The 20,297-nt window shown below is 45.3% G+C and overlaps 1 protein-coding gene across 3 annotated transcripts in view; it reads left to right on the top strand.

The window, feature by feature from the left end:
• Positions 1-20,297, top strand: part of HDX (highly divergent homeobox) — a 249,858-nt gene that overhangs the window by 225,021 nt on the left and 4,540 nt on the right. For all 3 annotated transcript variants that reach the window (XM_086918767.1, XM_086918768.1, XM_086918769.1), the window contains one exon: positions 8,792-8,914. In XM_086918767.1, coding sequence (XP_086774893.1) covers positions 8,792-8,914 — 123 coding nt within the window. The remainder of the gene's footprint in view (positions 1-8,791; positions 8,915-20,297) is intronic.

Genomic DNA, 20,297 nt, shown 5'->3' with positions numbered 1-20,297 from the left:
GTGGTACTGCTGAAAGTTTTTCAGCTCCAGTCTGACTCTTCGGGAAATATTTAAAAGGTGAGGAATTTAAGGTTAGACGTCACAGTAAAAAAAGCAAACTACACACATGGACGATCTACTGTAAGGAGTAAATGTGTCACTGTGGTCAACACATCAGCACAGACACGGACTAGGGTACATCGTGCTGTGAGGTTTAACGGAAAAAAATAATAAAACATTCCTTTATACCTTCTATTATGGCAATCAACTTGGTAAGATCATTTAAAACGTCACAAGTCCAAATGAAAGTTCTTTAACTGCAAAGCAAGGGGAGCATGCAGAGTGTTGCTAAGTTGCTTCAAGCAAAACATTGACAAGAGGAACTGGAGTGAAATCACCACATTTCCTGCATGAAGTTTTCACCTGCAACTTTAGGACAAGCTCCTGCTCAAACTGTGTGCGTTAAGTATCTAATTTTAACAAAAATTAACCCCAGAAATCACAGACGCAGTACAGCTATGAATCTTTTTGCACTTGCACAAAACACAGTTATATTTACGCAAGCTTTTCCTATCACATCACGACCGCCTGATACATGGAACCTGTTCCGTGGTGAAATTGAAGATTCAACTATGGAAAGCACCCATTTACTGCTGTGCCACTTACATTAATATATGCAAAGAAATGAGTAACTAATAATTATCACCACAGACACACATCGCCTACTGAATGAAGTCAGATAGAGCCTTGAATGGGAGTCATATAATTCAAGGCCTAACATATTTATTAAGCGTCTCAAATGACTACAATATATAGGCACTGCAGAAGGAGAAGTCAAATAACATTTGTATTGTAACGAGGATGCTGCTGTTGCATGGATCCTGTAAGGCACTAAACGAGCTTTATGCAATTAAATGTTTCAATATTTACCAAATTCCTGATTGTGAAACAACTGTAAAGCTACAGCGCTATTTGCATTTTTCATTAATAGCAGAATCACTAAAGCCTTGAAGTCAAACTAGGGGCCCAATTCACAACACTCCCACTCTGAAGGTTGATGTAAATTTCTGTTGCTAGTGGAGTTCTGAAAATAATTCCATAGCCCCTATTATGTAATGGGCACACTGTCCTTGTTTGCGCCACAGCGCATCTTTAAACAGGTGCGTCGGATGCAAAGAGCTTAATAGATGCTCTGTGTTTCACAGAGCAGGCAGCAGCCATCTGAACCTTAAAAGGAGGGGTGGGGGAGGGATAGGCAGAGATCCCAGTGCAGGCAGGTGCAATCATTCACTGCACCCACCTTTAGCAGCATGTCTGGGGGTCCATAGGGCCTCATGTTTCACCTCCAGTGGGCAGGCTCGTGTGGCGCACTGTCAGACCTAAGAGTCTGTTTGCCTCTTCAATTGCATCTGTAGTGGGGAAATGGTGCAGAGTCAAGGTGATTTCCTCATTAACATGAGGTCATGTCCACGCAAATGAGGGAACTTCCTCTGAATACAGTGCTAGAGCTATATGTGGGCCAGCCCCATCAGTAGTACTTGGGAGTGCATCGGATTTCCTGCAGCACTCCTATGAGCAGCCGGGTAAGCATACAAAACAGTAAATCATGAGGTAGGAATTTATCTCATATCTGATTATTGTAGCCACGCTTTCTTGGATCTTTTTGTGGTGGCACCTTGTTACTAGTTGGTCTCTAATCATTTGGTCAGCATAGTACTCAAACTCGCAGCCAAAACTGTTAAAGAAGCCACATATGTTGTTCTTGTGTAAAAAGAGGGTATGTCAACTTCGCACCAAATTAAGTTTGCTTACCTGATTCTCCAACCTTGCTAGTACCTACTCAAGTACTTCCAGCCAAGCCTTCGCCACTGTACCTCGCATCAACAAGACCACCATGGGAGGCAGATCCTTTTCATACCTGGCTGCCAAAACATGGAACTCACTCCCCGCTCACCTTCGCCTCACCCAGAATCACCTAGCGTTCAGAAAGCAGCTTAAAACGTGGATATTTGACAAATAATCCTCCTCCCCTTCCTAAGCGCCTTGAAACCCTCTGGGTATGTAGTGCGCTATACAAATTTTATGACTTGACTTGACTTGAAGTTGACATTCACACTGGCAAACATTCAGAAATATGCTGCTCTTGTATACCCAGCTATTATTCAAGCAGATATTTCTTCCTGACTGTCTTAAATTTAAACTCATTTGTGTCTAGATATTAACTTAAATACCCTAAACCATTCTTTCCACAGTAGTGATAGCTCACAAGCACACTGGAGAAAAGGTGGAGAATTGACACCCTGAATAATGTTAGCAAAAGATGAAAGCAAATCAGGTCTAAGCAAAGTATGTTACAGTAAGTGAGATCCCCCCCCCCCCCCGCATCAGCTAAATACCTGAATTTACCCAAGTCCCTGAAACATCAATGTCTAAAGAATATTTGGTGAGTAAAACCAATGCAAGGCCCAGAAGTAGTGCATCTCTATCACAAGTAGGTGTAAGGTAAGTCGGAACAATTACCTACTGTGCAACTTATGTGTGGTATATGATGAGCAACAACAAAGACTGATGGCACAACACTCTAAATAATCATGCTCCATGACCACAACATGCACTGATGATCAGGAAACGTTTCCTGTATATTGAGGGCCAACAACCAACACGCTCTGATAAATGGTACTCACTTAGATGAAAAGGCTGAAAGTAATTCTACCCCTACATGGTAGGGTTGGCATTGTGCACCACTGGGCACCTTGAAGTGCGAAGTCTGGCGCCCTGTGATACAGTGGATTACATAAGATGCCCACTAAACAGTGAATACATAATTCCTCAAATGATTACACATGATATGCCTGGTGTGACTGACCCTTGCATCAGCAGACTCCACCTCTTCTGCTTTGTCAAAAAATGGCATAAAGGTACAATAGCCATTTGTCATTTTCTCCATCTGGATGCAACCTCAGGATCTCAGCAGCACCAACTCCAATTGCCACCGCTATTGTTTTGCTCCGCACAACTAAGTAATCTCTGTCCATGCAACTAGAAGTATTCTCCATCCTCCAGACAGCTATAGACAGGATTGCGTTACAGAAGATCGAAGACAAAAATATTGTGGCCTTAAATGTGGAAGATGAAAATATCAAGAAAGTAATTGCAAATAGGTAAGTATATATTTACTATTGATAACTCGACATCCAGGTACATTGAATATTATATAAATATATAAGGCACATCAGGTCAGGTTGCATCAGATGTTAGGCAAAAAGTGGTGGGTAACCTTGGCTGTGTGTATGCATGTATGCATGTATGTATGTGTGCATGTATGCATGTACATATATATATATATATATATTCAAAAGTCCTCTTCCAGTTTACAGAGGTGGGGAGACGCACACGAAACACAGATTGCAGCAGCAATTCTATTGGCAGTATGAGGCACCTGACGCGTTTCGTTTGTCTTCAAAGTTCTTCAGAGGTGTGGCCTCAGTTTGTGAGAGTTCTGCGTGGGATACAGGTGTGGTTTTATGCAGTCATGCCGGCCCCCTAGTGGACACACCCATTGTCATCAGCTCGGCATCCTGGTACCTGAAGTCCCACCAGTGTTCTTCACTTTATAACACTCATTCTACTGGTTTCCCAAAGGGGAGGTGTTGTTTACTCACTTCACCAGAGTGCCATGTGGATTGCAGTGACATTGTTTATAACGCAGCATTGCCAGTTTCCAACTCCCGTGGCTAACTCAGCATGCTGCTTCCTGCAATTCCATTGTTCTTTGGGCTCTCTGCACGCTCGTAGGTGAGTTCATCACTGTCTTGCCTGGATCGTCCAATTCCCGAGTATGTATATATATATATATATATATATATATATATATATATATAATCAAAACCACACTCCTCAGGAACACCCAAGAAGCTGAAGCACTCGCGGATCACAGGTAAAATGCTCTTTATTTGGACATAGCATGGCGCGTTTCGTCAGTTGCTGACTTCTTCGCATGCCGCCAAACAGTGCAATTGCAGTTCACAGTCACATTTAAATACCTCATGCCCCGCTACGATTGGTTGAGGCATCGATGACGGTCCAGCAGAGGGGTGTGTGTGTTCGGACTCAGATCTCCAAGTCCAAACAGAGCAAGCCCTTTAACGTAAGTACTTCCCCAGTGGGTTGGGCACTGCTGACTCCCCACGCCTCCTTGGTCTTTGATGTGGCTGGCGAGCAAATTGCCGTGATCCTCACCCCTCCGCATACACTCAAGTCTTAGGGCCCCTGGAGACAACTGCAGTTAGTCGCCACCACCTGTGCAGTCACGCTCCAAAACGAAGTTGGCAGGACGCTGTCACTGGGATGCGGCAGTTCGGCGCATTTCAAAAAGTTTTTTAAGTTACAACAAGTTGCCACACAGCCGCCGAATGCCTTGTGAGGTGGGTACTTCTCGATGCTTGTGGCCGCATCTAAACACCAAAACCACACTCCTCAGGAACACCCAAGAAGCTGAAGCATTCGCGGATTACAGGTAAAATGCTCTTTATTTGGACATAGCATGACGCGTTTCTTCAATTGCTGACTTCTTCGCATGCTGCCAAACTGTGCAAGCGCAGTTCACAGTCACATTTAAATACCTCATGCTCCTCTACGATTGGTTGAGGCATCAGTGACCGTCCAGCAGGGGAGTGTGTGTGTTCCGACTCAGATCTCCGAGTCCAAACAGAGCAGGCCTTTTAACGTAAGTGCTTCCCCAGTGGGTTGGGCCTTGCTGACTCCCCACGCCTCCTTGATCTTTGATGTGGCTGGCGAGCAAATTGCTGTGATCCTCAACCCTTCGCATACACTCACGTCTTAAGGCCCCTGGAAACAACTGCAGTGAGTCGCCATCACCTGTGCAGTCACGGTCCAAAACGAAGTTGGCAGGGCGCTGTCACTGGGATGCGGCGGTTCGGCGCATTTCAAAACGTTTTTGAAGTTACAACAAGTTGCCACACAGCCGCCGAACACCTTGTGAGGTGGGTACTTCTCGATGCTTGTGGCCGCATTTAAACACTAAAATCACACTCCTCAGGAACACCCAAGAAGCTGAAGAACTCGCGGATCACAGGTAACATGATCTTTATTTGGACATAGCATGACGCGTTTCGTCAATTGCTGACTTCTTGGGATACCTCATGCCCCGCTACGATTTGTGCAATTTGTGTCAGCGTGCATGGGTGTTACTTACATAGTTTGTGCATGTCACATTCAATGTGGAACGACGGCGCAGAGCCGTGGGTGACTTCTGCTGGCACAGAGGGGTACAGCTCATTTTTTTCCAGATCTAATCTGATGCCCGGGGAAGTATTCAAAAGGTGAGCAATCTAGAGTTAGATAGAGTCTACTAGACGGCAGCCAAAAGATTGACAAGCAAGAGGCTCTGTGTGCTGGGAAAGCATGCTGTTCCCCCAAATTATTTGTGCTTGCCCCCCTTGACTGCAAAGGGTGGCCGGGATGTCAGAGAAAGCTGCTATTTTGTAGAAGTGTACAGGGATGACATGTGAGCTGTTTTTAAGGTTAGACTCACTACAGTCAAATGCTGCCTCTCATTAGAATGCCTCTCTGTTTTAGATACAGAGTTGTGGCTGCACACTGTCACTAGTGAGATGCTTGCTCAGAACATTCAGTGGACAGAGAATTCCGGTTGTGACTCCCTCCAAGGCAAGGCTATGCCAACTCTATACCATAGATTTGTAGTACCATCTGTTTGAAAATATGGTGAGGGATAAACCAAGTAAAGCATTTCAAGTGAACAAAATTGTCCAGTATACAACTGAAGCAGGTAATTGAAGTGCAGATGGGTGCTCACATAGAGGAGCCTGGAATGTCGACTGCTGGCTTACTTTAGGCCATCAAAGACTTGAATCAGGCATTTGACCTCATGCTATATAAGCCTTGGGGAGAACAGTTCTTCACCGTTCGGCACAACTTCTCATATTAGTATACAGCGCTCACGCCTGGTTTCTCCTTTCCTACTAAAGGATGTAATGAAGGACGTTTATATATTGCACAGAAGAATGCCACCTACCTAAGGGAAACTAAAGACCCACCCTATGGACTACAGGCACCATCATGCTGATGGTGAATGTGTTGAGCCACGCCCACTGAGGGCGGTGTTCGCCAAATTGAATAATAAAGAATGAAGGCAACAAAAAGGAGGGTCTCCTGCATTCCTTTGTGTGTCCCCATGATGAAGAAGCGGAGCATATATATATATATATATATATATATATATATATATATATATATATATATATATATATAATTACCATGATGGGAGCAGCTAGAGAGCGAGAGAGAACTAAAGCAATGGAAGAGTCTCTACAGCAGATCACAAATTAAGTCTCTGAAATGTGTACCTCAATGATAAAAATTCAGGAAACCACATGGGCACTCAAAAACATTGGAAGATGGTTGGAAAGGGGCCTTTCTGCTGGTCACCCCCAGACATTTTGCCTTTCTCCTCCCCTTTTTGCTGAACTTGTTTATGTTGGCTCTAGGACTCTATGCACTTTACCTCTGCTAAACAGTACTAAATTGCTGATGCTCTCTCTTAAAATATGGTCTAATTGGCTTATGCCCAATTGGCAAATTTAATGTACTTATAAGTCTCTAACAAAGCGGTACTAAAAGTGTTCAGGGCCTGTAATTTAAATGCTGCTAGTGGGCCTGCAGCACTGATTATGCCACCCACTCAAGTAGCCCTCTAAACATGTCCCAGGCCTGCCATTGTAGAGCCTGTGTGTGCAGTTTAAACTGCCATTTTGACCGGGTAAAATAAACCTTTTCCTAGGCCCAAACCTTTCTTTTTAATAAATGCAAGTGGGCCCTGGACAGAGGGCAGGGTGCAATGTATTTAAAAAGCAGGACATGTACTATTAAGTTTTGCATTTCCAGGGAGTGAATAACTCTTACATTTGTTTTTCACTACTGCAAAGCCTATATCGTCCATAGGATAACATTGGGATTGTCTTATTACATTTTATGAGTGTAATTTCCAAATGGGAAGATTGCAGATTTACGTTTGGTGTCTCAGGAATCCTAATTTAAAATCCTAACTCATGGTGAAGTCGGATTTTAAATTACAATTCTGAAAATACCACTTTCAAAAAGTTGGCATTTTCTTGCCTTACTCGTTTGGTGCCTGCGGCCTTCCTCTAGTCACATGACTGGGTGAAGTTAGCAGTTGGGCTTTGTGTATTCCTCTTAGACAGCCACAAACAATGCAGCGTAGGAGTGTGCCTTTGTTGGCAGGATGGGAGGGAGGAACTGGGCCCAGCCTCACTTACACCTGAATATATTGTGAGGCCTTCCCCACACAAATGACTGCATACCTCCTGTATTGAGTCTCGAGCCTGGACAGGGAAGGCAGCGCATCTGTGCACTTCAACGGTATGCCCTTTGAAGCAGCTCCCCACTTCAAAGGCACAACTGTGTATAAAAGAAGGATAATCATAAACATGCAAAGATTCATACAAGAGAGGCCCTAAAACAAAAAACGTACTACTCCCTGTCTAGGTATGTATCTCACAAAAAGTATGTATGGTAGAACTAAGAGTAGAGTAACTGTCTACAATCTTGTTGCAGTCTGGGTGTTGAACAGGGTGTTTCAGCTATTGTGCAGGGGAGAACCTCTTTCAGGACATGAACCCTCACTCACCCGGCGATGACCTGCTTCCTCATTGGGTTCCTTCCTCACAACAAGGGTGCAAGGTTATTGGTGTGGGCTACAACTCCTTGAAGAGTGAAGAAGAGCTAAGATGTTTAAGGAAACTCAAGTGATAAAGTGAAGAGAGTGAGGAGCCGAGTGGAAAAAAAGAGAGAATATAAAGATTAAAACTGTCTACTGAAGGCCAAATGACTTTCTTTTTCCGTGGTCTCCTGGGGCAGGGTTAAACGTAGAGAGGACTGTTTCATGTTGGTTCCTGCACCCTTAATCTCCACTCTACAAAACCCATGACCTCTTCCCCTCACAAACAAGATGTGGAGTGTTGAGCATTTTTTGTGTAGTGTACCTGTTATTCTGTGTTCCTGGTTGGATCTATACCACCCTGCAGGTCAGAAATGCCACTGTCTGTGGCCCCTCAATTTCTCTTCCCTGCATGCTGTTCTCCTCTTTACTTACCCAAAACGCCTTTGTCCGTTTGGAGCCACCTACCCGCCCACAGGAGTTCAACCTTTTCTCTAGGTAGGTCATATCTGGGTGTTCCATGTTCTTTGAGTATATACCCTTACACTCCTCCTTTCAGGATATGACCTGTGTGTTTTTTAAATCCCCAGTCCCTGGGCAACAGTTCAGGCCAAACTACTTCAAACCAACGATATGTTAATGTGCAGTTGTACTCCATTTTATATATTTACCTCTGAACAGATATCAGTGTAAAAATATACATATAATCTCAGATCTGACCTTTTTTGAATTCTAAAAAAACAATGTTGTTCTCTTGCTTTAACATCACAGGAAATTGCTTGTTACACAACAGTCAAACTGTAATATACTGGTAGCATTTAGCTCTATGTTCCATAGATATTTTGAAGACAAGTTGTATTGTATTGGCTTCATAGCACATTAGTATTTAATTGTAATAAACATGTTTGGACATTTCTGTAGGTAAAACCTTTCTAATAAGGAATTTTGTTACATATTCCCTTGGTAAAACTTTAAGCTTTGTTTTATCCTGGAGTGTTACAAGGACAATCATGCAAATAAATATCCACTTTCTTACCATGGCATTTGCAAAGAGGGGTTTGAGTAAAGTTTCTAAATATTGACTTTTATTCTCAGAATGAAGAGGTCAAATGTATAGAAAGCGATCTGGAAAACCAGAAACAAAAATATTCAAAACTCCAGAATTTCACAAGAAAATTGGTGCATGCGATAAGATCAAACGACGAAGAAAGGCTGCAGGTGAGATACCAATTATACCCCCAACAGCGATTAAAACACTTTTAGAGTTTTTCTCACTTCTTTGTTTATTTTTTGTTTAAAAAATAGGTTTACCTGGCATGTTTTTATTTACATGTCATTTTAAGAACAATATAGTCAGCTCACTGAAAAAAAGAGTACCACCACTAAGGGGTAGATTTAGTATTGCTGTATTTCACAAAGGTGCCAGTGTGTATCATCAGATATTTTGTGGCGTTTCTAGCATGCTAGGTGCACTCTGATTCACCCGGAAATACTTGTGTTATTTCAAACATGTAAATGCAACTTTATTTTTTTGTGTTCTGCATCCTCCACTTGAAGAATGTTTTCCATGTGAATCCATTTAAGCACAAACCTCCATGAAATACTGAGGGTGATGGGGGCGTTCCTTGTCTTTACATCTACCCATATTGCATCACCTATGCCCCTCTTGTGAAAATGTATATGCGCACCTAGGGTGGAAAGTTCACTGAAAATGTTGCTGACTTAAACCATCATGTACAGCTTGCTTTAAGATGGTGCCAAGCTACATTGTATCACTTTTACCCTGTCAGCTGCTATTAAGTTTGCTGTCAAAAGATTCAGCACACACCTGTTTTTTTACACAACTTCTAGTACTGTTTATCCAGCATTAGGGTATCTTTCATAGATTCACATGCCTGAATCATTCCCCATCGTCGGGATGGGATTCCCCGGTACAAATATAAAGTAATGTCTCATAGACATATATACATAGTAATGGGCCAGAGGCCTCTCATTAGTAACATATCCATGTCATTTTGTGAAGAGGACCAAACTTTGGCGAAAAGGCAATCAGCTATCACCACCCTCTGGAACCTTCCTGGAAGGAGCTCTAGTCCCTCAGATTTTCTACCGCACGTCGTGCTAAGGGAGCCTCTACTGAGCTCTGCTCACCTTTCCTTAGTTTCTGGATTTCCAGTACTTTTTTCATCAAAATCTCCTCATCTGTGGGGAGTTTTCAGGTTACCCATGGCTGATACTCCTAAAAAAGGACTTTTTAGGTCCTGTGCTTCATGTGGTAAAAAGAGACTTCATGTGGATGACAAGCACAAGGACTGTCTCTATTGCCTCTACCCGGATCATTCTTCAAAGGACTGTAAGGTATGTTGTACCTTTTCTATAAAAACCCTCAAGGACAGGGAGGGACGCCTCTTAATTTGGCTGAAGAGGCTAAAGGATAAAGATCTATTAGTATCTTCTGAAGAGAGTGCATGTTCCTTCAGGACTTCACATTCCTCTCAAAAGAGATCTAGGATGGCCTCTCCAGGTCCCTCATCGCAGCCACCTCAAAGGAAGACACATAAAAAGTCTTCAGAGGCGCATTCCAAGGTTTTTACCGGCGAACGTTTCTCCTCAGGAGACTGTTCCAACCTTCAAGAAACCGGTTTCCACCCCGTCGACTTTGCCTGTTACCTCGTCGACGACAACCATATCTACTTCTGTGGCATCTTCTGCATTATCCACGTCGATGTCGACCACTTCATCGTCGGTGGCTGGTAGGTCTATCTAGCCATCGACGATCGCGCCCACGTCGACGAAGATTTCCTCGTCGACATCTACTTCGTCGTCGACGAAGGCTACGACGACGAAGACACCGCCGACGGCAAAATCGTCGACGATACCACCACCTACTCCGTTGACTATGGCATCGTCGAAGATACCTACCTCGACGACTGGTTGTTGAAGGCGGGCTCGCCCCAGACAGTCGTCAGCCACCTCCAGACTACGGCCGGCCTCCTGCACCTGCTGGGGTTCTCCATCAATGTGCCAAAGTCACACCTGTGTCCCTCTCAGAAGCTCCTCTTCATCGGAGCGGTTCTAGACTCGGCGCAGTTTCGGGTCTATCCTCCCGAACAGCGGGTTCGGGATATTCAGGCTCTGATTCCGATCTTTCAGCCGTTATCCCGAGTCTCGGTCAGGTTGATGCTACTGCTTCTGGTGCTGATGGCCTCCTGCATCCTTCTGGTGCATCACGCCGGATGGCGGATGCGGGCTCTGCAGTGGGACCTGAAGTTTCAGTGGGCCCAGCATCAGGGCAACTTGTCCGACCCTGTCTTGATCTCAGAGGGTACTGAAAGACAGTGGCAGTGGCGGCTCACGGACCGCGATTGGGTCAGCGGCAGATCCCTCTCTCTACCCTAACCGGAGCACGTAGTTGTGACGGACGCGTCCCTCCAGGGCTGGGGGGGCCACATGGGAGAGACGGAGGTCAGAGGCCTCTGGTCTCCGGCGGAATCCCGGCTCCACATCAACCTTCTGGAGCTGCGGGCGATCCGGCTTGCACTGAAGGCATTCCTCCCTTCTGTCCAGGGGAGTGTGGGGCAGGTGTTCATGGACCACACCAAACAGGGCGGGGTGGGGTCGTGGACCCTATGCCAGGAGGCTCTGCGCCTCTGGCAGTGACTGGAACATCAGGGCTTGACCCTGGTAGTTCAACACCTGGCAGGTTCCCTGATCGCCAGGGCGGACGACTCAGCCCTCGGTGCATGATGGATCACGAATGGCAACTGAACTCGGACGTGGTGCAAGGCCTCTGTCAGCAGTGGGGAGAGCCTTGGTTAGATCTATTCGCCACAGAAAAGAACGTGTAATGTCATCAGTTCTGCGCGTTGGAATTCCCAAGGCGGCACTCGCTCGGAGACGCTTTTCGTCGCGAGTGGAGCTGCGGTCTGTTGTACTCCTTTCCGCCTATACCACTTCTGCCCAGAGTGCTGAAGAAGATCAGACGTGACCAGGCCCAAGTTATCTTTGTGGCTCCGGACTGGGCACGAAGATACTGGTATCCCGAGCTACTCAGCATGTCTGTCGATCCCCCGCATCGTCTGCCTCTGCAGTAGGACCTTCTGTCGCAGCAGCAAGGGACGATCCTCCACCCGAACCTGTCCAGTCTCCACTTACATGCGTGGAGATTGAGCGGCGGCAGTTGAGGCCATTTGACTTGCCTCCTGAAGTCTGTAATGTGATTCTGGAAGCAAGGCGTCCCTCCACAAAATCGCTATACGTCTGCAGGTGGAACAAATTTGTGGCATGGTGTACAGCAAAGGCTGTGGATCCCCTTTCTGCCCCTCTTTCAGAGGTTCTCCTCTTTCTTCTCTATCTTGCCCAGCAGGGCTCTGCTCTGGGCACTATCAACGGCTACCTCTCTGCTATTTCCGCCTTCTTAAGGCTCCCTGATCAGCCTTCTTTGTTCAAGTCCCCAGTTGTAAATAGGTTTTTGAAGGGCATCACTTATATGTTTTATCCTGTTCCTTTCGTGATGCCTCAGTGGGACTTGAACCTTGTTCTGACCTATCTGATGTGCGCTCCTTGCGAGCCACTTCATAACTGTCCTCCTCGTCTCCTTACTCTGAAGACTGCATTCTTGGTTGCCATCACCTCTGCCAGGAGGGTGAGTGATCTCCAGGCTTTTTCCTCTAAAACTCCCTTCCTTTCTGTTCATCCGGACAAATTGTGTTGCGGACGCAACCCTCTTTTCTGCCCAAAGTAGTCACAGCCTTCCACATCGGGCAGTCCATCATCTTGCCCACCTTCTTTCCGCCTTCGCATCCCTCGAAAGAGGAAGAGAGTGTCCACCGTCTGGACCCAAAACGTGCGCTCTCATTCTATTTGGATTGCACACGCCAGTTCTGGGTGGATGACCAACTCTTTGTTGGTTACGTGGGCGCTAAGAAAGGTCGGGCGGTGCACAAGCGGACCATCTCTCGGTGGGTCGTGTTGTGCATCAAGGTATGCTACTCCTTGGCTAAAAAGGAGCCTTCTGTTGGGCTGAGGGCCTATTCCACTCGGGCCACTGCGGCATCTGTCAGGCAGCTACGTGGGCCTCGCTGCACACGTTTGCAACACTACTGCCTAGACAGCCAAGTCCGGAGAGATGGCTTCTTTGGCCGTTCCATTCTCCATGACTTTTTGGTGTGATCATTGGTTCGCAGACCCACCACCGGGGTTGGTATTGCTGGGGTATCTATTCTAAGGTAAGGAATCTAATGCTAACCTGTTTCTTTCATATGCACAAGTTACTTACCTTCCGTAACGATATATCTATATGAAACAGTAGTTAGTATTAGATTCTTTACCGCCCCACCCATCCTCCCCGTTCTGTGAACCGATATCTAGGGTTAAGGACATCCCTTTCAGGGCCCTAGTTTCATGGCACCAGTGTTGGTTTTTATCATGGCTCTGCGTTTCTTGCGCGGAAAACTATGTATAAGAACTGACGTCAGCGCGCAAGGGCGGCGTCTAAGTACTCCGGCGACGTCATCCCGGCACAGACAACGCCTACCGACGCGCAAGGGTACTGCTACGCAAAAGTTTCCAAATCCAGTCTGGCGCCTGGGGATATTCTAAGGTAAGGAATCTAATACTAACTACTGTTTCTTACAGATATATCATTACCGAAGGTAAGTAACTTGTGCAACTAGTTCAGTTTGGACACTCACTGGAGTTCATAGAATTTCCTCCCCAGACCCCTTCTCGTCCAATGCTCCACAAGAATTCCACAGCATCAATCTGTGCAACCATTCAACAAAAACTGGTTCAAATATGTTCTCTCAATGTTGTAAGCTTCATTACAAATGTCACAAAAAGATGTTAATATTTCACTTCTGTTCTTGGATTTTCGTCACAATAAAATACACTGAACATAATCTTCCCAAAAGTTATTTACAAAACTTTAAGCTATTGCCATTATAAATTACAATAACTTTTATTTAAGTATTGATTATAAAAAAATTAAAAGCCATTGTTATTTGTAATATCAATACATCAAAGTCACGTAAATACAACACATATTGCATTACACATGCTATAGGTGTCACATTTGTGAAAGTTATTACTATTGGCATTGTAAATGACAAAGCTACTAATTTCGCTATTTTCAAAACCAACACATAAATAAAAAATGTGTCATTTACAATAACAGTAGCTCAAACTTTCCTAATGCGAGACCTATTGCATTGCAAATGCTTGTTAATACATTTAAGTCACCCCTAGAGTAGGCCCTAAAAAGCCCATTAGGCAGAATACAGTGTATTTAAAAGGTTGGACATGTGCTTTCAAGTTGTACATGTCTTGGTAGTGAAATACTCACAAAATAATTTTTAATTACTGTAAGGCCTACCGCTCCCATAGGATAACATTGGACTACCTTATTACATTCATTAAATGATACCTTTTGTTTAGGAGCGGGTACAAATCCCATGTTTGGTGTCTAGGTAATTGTAATTTAAAATCCTACTTAATTTTAAGATCCGATTTTAAGTCACAATTCTTAAAATTCCACTTTTGTAAAGTCGGCATTTCCTTGTCCTAATCATTTGGTACCTGTCGCCTGTTTCCTGTGTCACATGACTAGGTGTAGTTGACATTTGTGCTTTGTATACTCCTCCCAGACAACCACACAATGGAGAGACTAAGTGTTGGCAGGATGGGTCATCCACGGTGACATGGGGAGAGGAGCTGTGCACAGATCCATTTATCCTTCCAAGACTCTGCTTAAGCTCACACACAAGTTTCACTCTTGCCTACTTGCTTAGTGTGCCTGCAGAAAGATTGGGACCAGGGCAGAGAGGCAGGAAATTCCAGAAAATTTTGTGGGAGGAAAACTCAAAGCTTCTCCCACTTCAAAGCTGGCATTGGTATAAAACTTAGACCCTCAGACCCACTCTTCTACCCTGTTCTGGACCTGCAGAGGGACTCTCAGAAGACTGCCCTTCTGTCTGGGCCTGCTGTGTATTTCAGAGGACTGCCCTGCTGTACCAAGAAGACTACCTTGCTGCCTGAAGCCTGCCTGTGCCCTCAGAGGAGTACCCTGCTGCTTGAGTTCCGCTTTACTGCTTGAACCCAAGACTTCCAGAGTGAGTCCAAGGACTAGTTGGCTGGCCCCCTGATATAGAGCCTCAGGGACAGAAAAGGTTCAAGTAATATTGAACCGGTACCGGGACCTAGTTTGAGTGATTCCGGTCCCTCCAAGTAGTGCCACTCCTGTCTTGGAATTTGGAAGTGGTGCTAAAGGTGCCCAATAGCCCAAATCCAGAACTTGGCACTTAAAACATTTTGTGCCAAAAAGTGTAGAAAGTTTTGCGCCAAAAAGTGCTCTGAGAACTGAGAGGAGAGTGGGACATACCTGCTCGCGGATCTGCCTAAGGTGCATCGCCGGTCGGACCTGCCTTGGCGGCAGCTTCCACTATTTGCTGCAGATGATGTATTCAGTGTCGTGGAGGCCACATTGGCTACAGCCTCCAGCTTCATCCCACTTGAGATCTTTTACTTACAAAAAAGGGATGGTGTCTGAAGTTAGAGATTTTCACTGCAACTTCTTTCAGATGCTCTCTGATGACGACATCTCTTCCTCGGGCTCCAAAGGCTGCCTTTTACCACTAAACTTTACCTTCTCAGCCATTTTTCTTTAAAATATCTTTTAAGTCCAAAGGTAAGCGGAGACCGGGCCCAACCCACTTCGTGATTCCAGCCCACGCTCCTTTGTGGTCAGCATTAACTATTGACTTTGCCCGCTCTTGGGCGACTAGCTGTCCACGGTTTGTACTTTGCTCTTTTAGGCCCTATTTTACACTTTTCTCTGTTCTGTTTTCACTTTATTACTGTTTGTGTACCGCATAAATATTTTACACATTGCCTCTAAGTTAAGCCTGACTGCTTTTATACCAAGCTACCAGCAGGTTAAGCACAGGTTAAGTGACTCTTTGTGGTTCACCTTAACAAAGATTATGGCTGATGCTTGGGGAGGGTTTCACCCCACCCTAACCAACAACTCAATTTCAATTTTCACATTGGACTTCCTTTAAATAAACTCTTTCATGCACCTAAGGACTACATTGAGGCTTTGGGGCTTCTGACTAGGCCCCATCTAGCAGCTCGTACCCCAACCCGTTTTTGACCTCCGAGATTCTGAATGATGCAGTTCCAGGACCAGCTGAACAGATGTCTTTGAATCAATTGAACACTATGATGAGCTCTCCAAAGACTACAACCATCTTGGTCAGGTCCAGATGCAGGGCACAGCAGTTATTAGAGCAGGCATCCTACAGGCGTTTGCCTCGTGCAAATATGTAGGTTGTCTTCCGTAGCTCTGATCCTGTTCAAATGGCAAATATTGTATATCAGTACAACAACAGTGAGGTGGACCATCTTCTCTCTCATGCACTGACACAGTTGCATGTGATTACTTGGCTTTAAAGCATACTAATCCCCTGACTACATCTCCGAAGGTGGATTTGGAGTGCCGTTTGGGGTCCTCCGCTGAGGAAGTTGCTTCATTTGTGGCGGTCCAATGCAAGGCAGTGAAGATCTATGACCTTCCATTACATGTAAAAGAGAACTGGGCCAACTTGCTCACCACTATTTTACAGCCTACCTCTTCAATGGTCAGACTGTTGCGCTCCTTCAGTGAGTCATTGTTGAACCTTATCTGATTGGCATAGAAAAATACATCTTCTGGTGTCTGAGGACTCCAAGCATTTGACGGTTCATGAATACCAAGAGAGCCTTGTACCGGACCTCTTTCTGGAGTCTCCTCCTGAAAGGGATTTTTTAAAAATTGCAACACTAAGGAGTAACTTATTTTCTTCAGGAGGGCTTGCTCTTCATACCACAAATGTGTCGTGTATTGTAGCCCTCTGCTCCCATCCCTTGTGCAAAATAGCACAGTTGGTCATCTTGAATCTTCCTTATCATCTTGGTAACCATTTCGCAGTGGTTATGCGAGATGGTCAGGATGCAGTGATCTTGATTGGATACATGTTATGTTATGTTGTTGTTATGTTAGCTGGGTTTGTAGAGCATGGCTTTTTACCCAGTAGGGTATGCCCAGACATGGGTCCCTTGCTCACTTTGCCACTGGATTCAAGCTAGCCTGGCTGATGACGGCTGATTAGCCAGAAAAGGGTCCCAGGATGCTTGTTTCCGGTTCAGGGAAGACATGGCTTGGCAGTTCGGGCTGGACTGTTCCCATGAGGCACAGGGTCAGACTGATTTGCATGTGGCCATGTCTGAACTGGGGTGGTGGAGTGAGCTAAAGAATGATGATGGATTAAACCCAGATCAGTTGACTTGGGGTGAGTGTGTGATTTGCTCAAGCGCTCCGTCCATCATCCCCTTTGGTATCGCTTTGTTCGCCCTAAGTTGGCAGGGTATGCCCAGACTTGGGTCCCTTACTCAATTTGCCACTGGATTCAAGCTAGCCTGGCTGATGACGGCTGATTAGCCAGAAAACAGTCCCAGGATGCTTGTTTCCGGTCCAGGGAAGACATGGCTTGACAATTTGGGCTGGACTGTTCCCATCAGGCACAAGGTCAGACTGATTTGCGTATGGCCATGTCTGAACTGGGGTGGTGGAGTGAGCTAAAGAATGATGATGGATTAAACCCAGATCAGTTGACTGGGGTGAGTGTTTGATTTTCTCAAGCGCTCCGTCCATCATCCCTTTGGTATCGCTTTGTTCGCCCTAAGTTGGAAAGGTATGCCCAGACGTGGGTCCCTTGCTCACTTTGCCACTGGATTCAAGCTAGCCTGGCTGATGACGGCTGATTAGCCAGAAACCGGTCCCAGGATGCTTGTTTCTGGTCCAGGGAAGACATGGCTTGGCAGTTCGGGCTGGACTGTTCCCATCAGGCACAAGGTCAGACTGATTTGCGTATGGCCATGTCTGAACTGGGGTGGTGGAGTGAGCTAAAGAATGATGATGGATTAAACCCAGATCAGTTGACTGGGGGTGAGTGTTTGATTTTCTCAAGCGCTCCGTCCATCATCCCCTTTGGTATCGCTTTGTTCGCCCTAAGTTGGAAAGGTATGCCCAGACATAGGTCCCTTGCTCACTTTGCCACTGGATTCAAGCTAGCCTAGCTGATGATGGCTGATTAGCCAGAAACCGGTCCCAGGATGCTTGTTTCCGGTCCAGGGAAGACATGGCTTCGCAGTTCGGGCTGGACTGTTTCCATGAGACACTGGGTTAGACTGACTTGCATATGGCCATGTCTGAACTGGGGTGGTGGAGTGAGCTAAAGAATGATGATGGATTAAACCTAGATCAGTTGACTGGGGGTGAGTGTTTGATTTGCTCAAGGGCTATGTCCATCATCCCCTTTGGTATCGCTGAGGGTGGATGACTACAGTCTATGTAAATCCTCCAGATGGAGTCCTATATAAAACAAGGACTGGGAACCCTTAGGAATTTATTAACCATCATAAGAAAATGTCTTGGTTTTCGTAGATTCCACAGAGAGGGGGATTAGTTGACTTGCATCTGATCTCTTGCCTCAAACTCCTACAACCTCGAGAATTCTCATACTGCAAGCAACAGTGTCACGGCACTTTGATCATGGGTTTTATATTACTCTCCTCAAGAAGCACCTCCTTGTCTCCCTCAAGTTCTTTAGTCTTTCCCAAGGGATTTAAAACTGTCAGGATATGCTTCTAGTGTTTGGCGAGAGTTCCTTTTCTGTTCCTATTAGTCCTGCGCCTCACACAACATCTGGATTAACAACAAGATGTCTTGGGACCTGCAGTGGTGGCTGATAACAGATCACATCACATGCAGGAATCCGTTTTACCCTCCGCTCATAGTTATCACAGCGGTGACCGCTATCTTCTCTCTGTTTTGAGGCTCTCATATTGATGCATTGGAGATAAGAGGGCAAGTGTAGTCCAATTTTTCCTCAAAAATGTTCATGTCTTTGATTTGTGTCTTCTTCCTATCTATACTACTATTATAAAGAGAGAACTGTGTCCTTTGAGGCAGGTAAACTCGAAAAGTACACCACCAATCCAAACACCCAATACATCTTTGAAAACGTCAGGGCAGGCAGATGGACATAGGCTATATAAGAAAAATATATATATATGTTAGAAGGGAAAAGTCATTTTTAAGGAAAAGTAGTCCTTTCGAAGTAGCGCCAGCTAACGACGTGCGTGCTGACATCACGGGTCGGCGGCCAGGAGCGCGGAAGCCGGAAGCAACACCCTGTGAGGGCCGGAGCGCGGAAGTGACACCCTGCGAGGAGCGCCCAGGAGAAAGAAAGCGACACCCTGCGAGGTCCGGAGCGCTTAGGAGCGGGCAGGAGCGCGGGAAGGACCGTCGACATTGACATGCCCAGGGGAGCGCGGAGTAAAAGCGGACAGGAGCGTGGGCAGAGGCGGCCAGGAGCAAGAAAACTGGAGCAAAGAAACAACACCCTGCGCACGTGATGCTGGCGAGTACGTTGTGCTGTGAGTACGCTCTGCTGTGACTACGCTATGCTGCTCCCGCTGCTGGCCGCTCTGCTACGCGTCTCCTGCTGCGGTGCTGCCCCCAGCCCCCTTCTGCCCCGGACAACGTCAGGACGAGCTGCTCGTTCAGCAATAATTTGGTTGAATATATATTTTTTTCTCGTACGGATTTCTGCCCGATTATACTTTATTTTCGGATTCTTTCTGATATTTTATGAACCCTATCACTGACAGGTATAAAATTAATTTTTGTGTATATTTATACATCATAAGAACAGAGAAGAGGCTACATCGTCTTCTGCTTCCCCTATTAACATTCATGGTAAAAACTAAGATGGCTCGGTAAGGGTCTTCAGAAGCACTTGCAAACCTCAAACATTCATATTACCATTTCATATACATATTGACCTTTTAGCTTCTGATGGCAAGGAGATTGGGCACTATTCTATTCAGGTTTACCAAATAACACTGGCTTTATAGCACTTAATGGACCTGATTCACAAAAGCATTTATAAGTATGAGTAGTAGTAGTATAGAAGTACTCTCTCGCATACTCTTGCATGCCTTTTTCAATCAACCCCGAAATCTCCCAACTCCCTATTAGTAAAAGTGAAAAGAGGGCGCAGACTTTTCTTATTTGTATTAATTGTATATGAATATTCCTTGAATATTCCAATTTTAGATGCTTTTGTGTATTGTCCTCGCAGTTTTTCTATAGCCTTGCAAAAGCTCACAGCGTTTTGGCCTGAGCTAAACACGTTTTGGGTGATCATCGCCAAATAAAACAATGTTCAGTAAAACATACTATCGGTTGGACATGAAAGACAGTACTTTTGAAGACTGGTTGATGAACCAAGACTGCATTTGATATGTAAGTGCACTCAGTGGCTCACTAGTGATTACAATGACTAGGATCCTTGTACAAGATACTTATAATGTTCATGATTCCACCACAGATAAAGCAAAACGATATTTGTGACCATCCATGGAGTAATCTTAACCCCTTAGTTGCTGAGGCTTTTCTACCCCCAGTGCTTAGCCATTTTAATAGTATTTGGGATACTTCATGCTTACGCCTTAATACCTTCTTTTTTACATATGGTATCCACACCAAATTAAGTCCTTT

This window comes from Lissotriton vulgaris, chromosome 4_1, assembly GCF_964263255.1.
Source record: "Lissotriton vulgaris chromosome 4_1, aLisVul1.2, whole genome shotgun sequence".
Lineage (NCBI taxonomy): Eukaryota > Metazoa > Chordata > Amphibia > Caudata > Salamandridae > Lissotriton > Lissotriton vulgaris.
The sequence above is the reverse complement of the archived record's forward strand: the minus strand, read 5'-3'. Positions and strand labels throughout refer to the sequence as shown.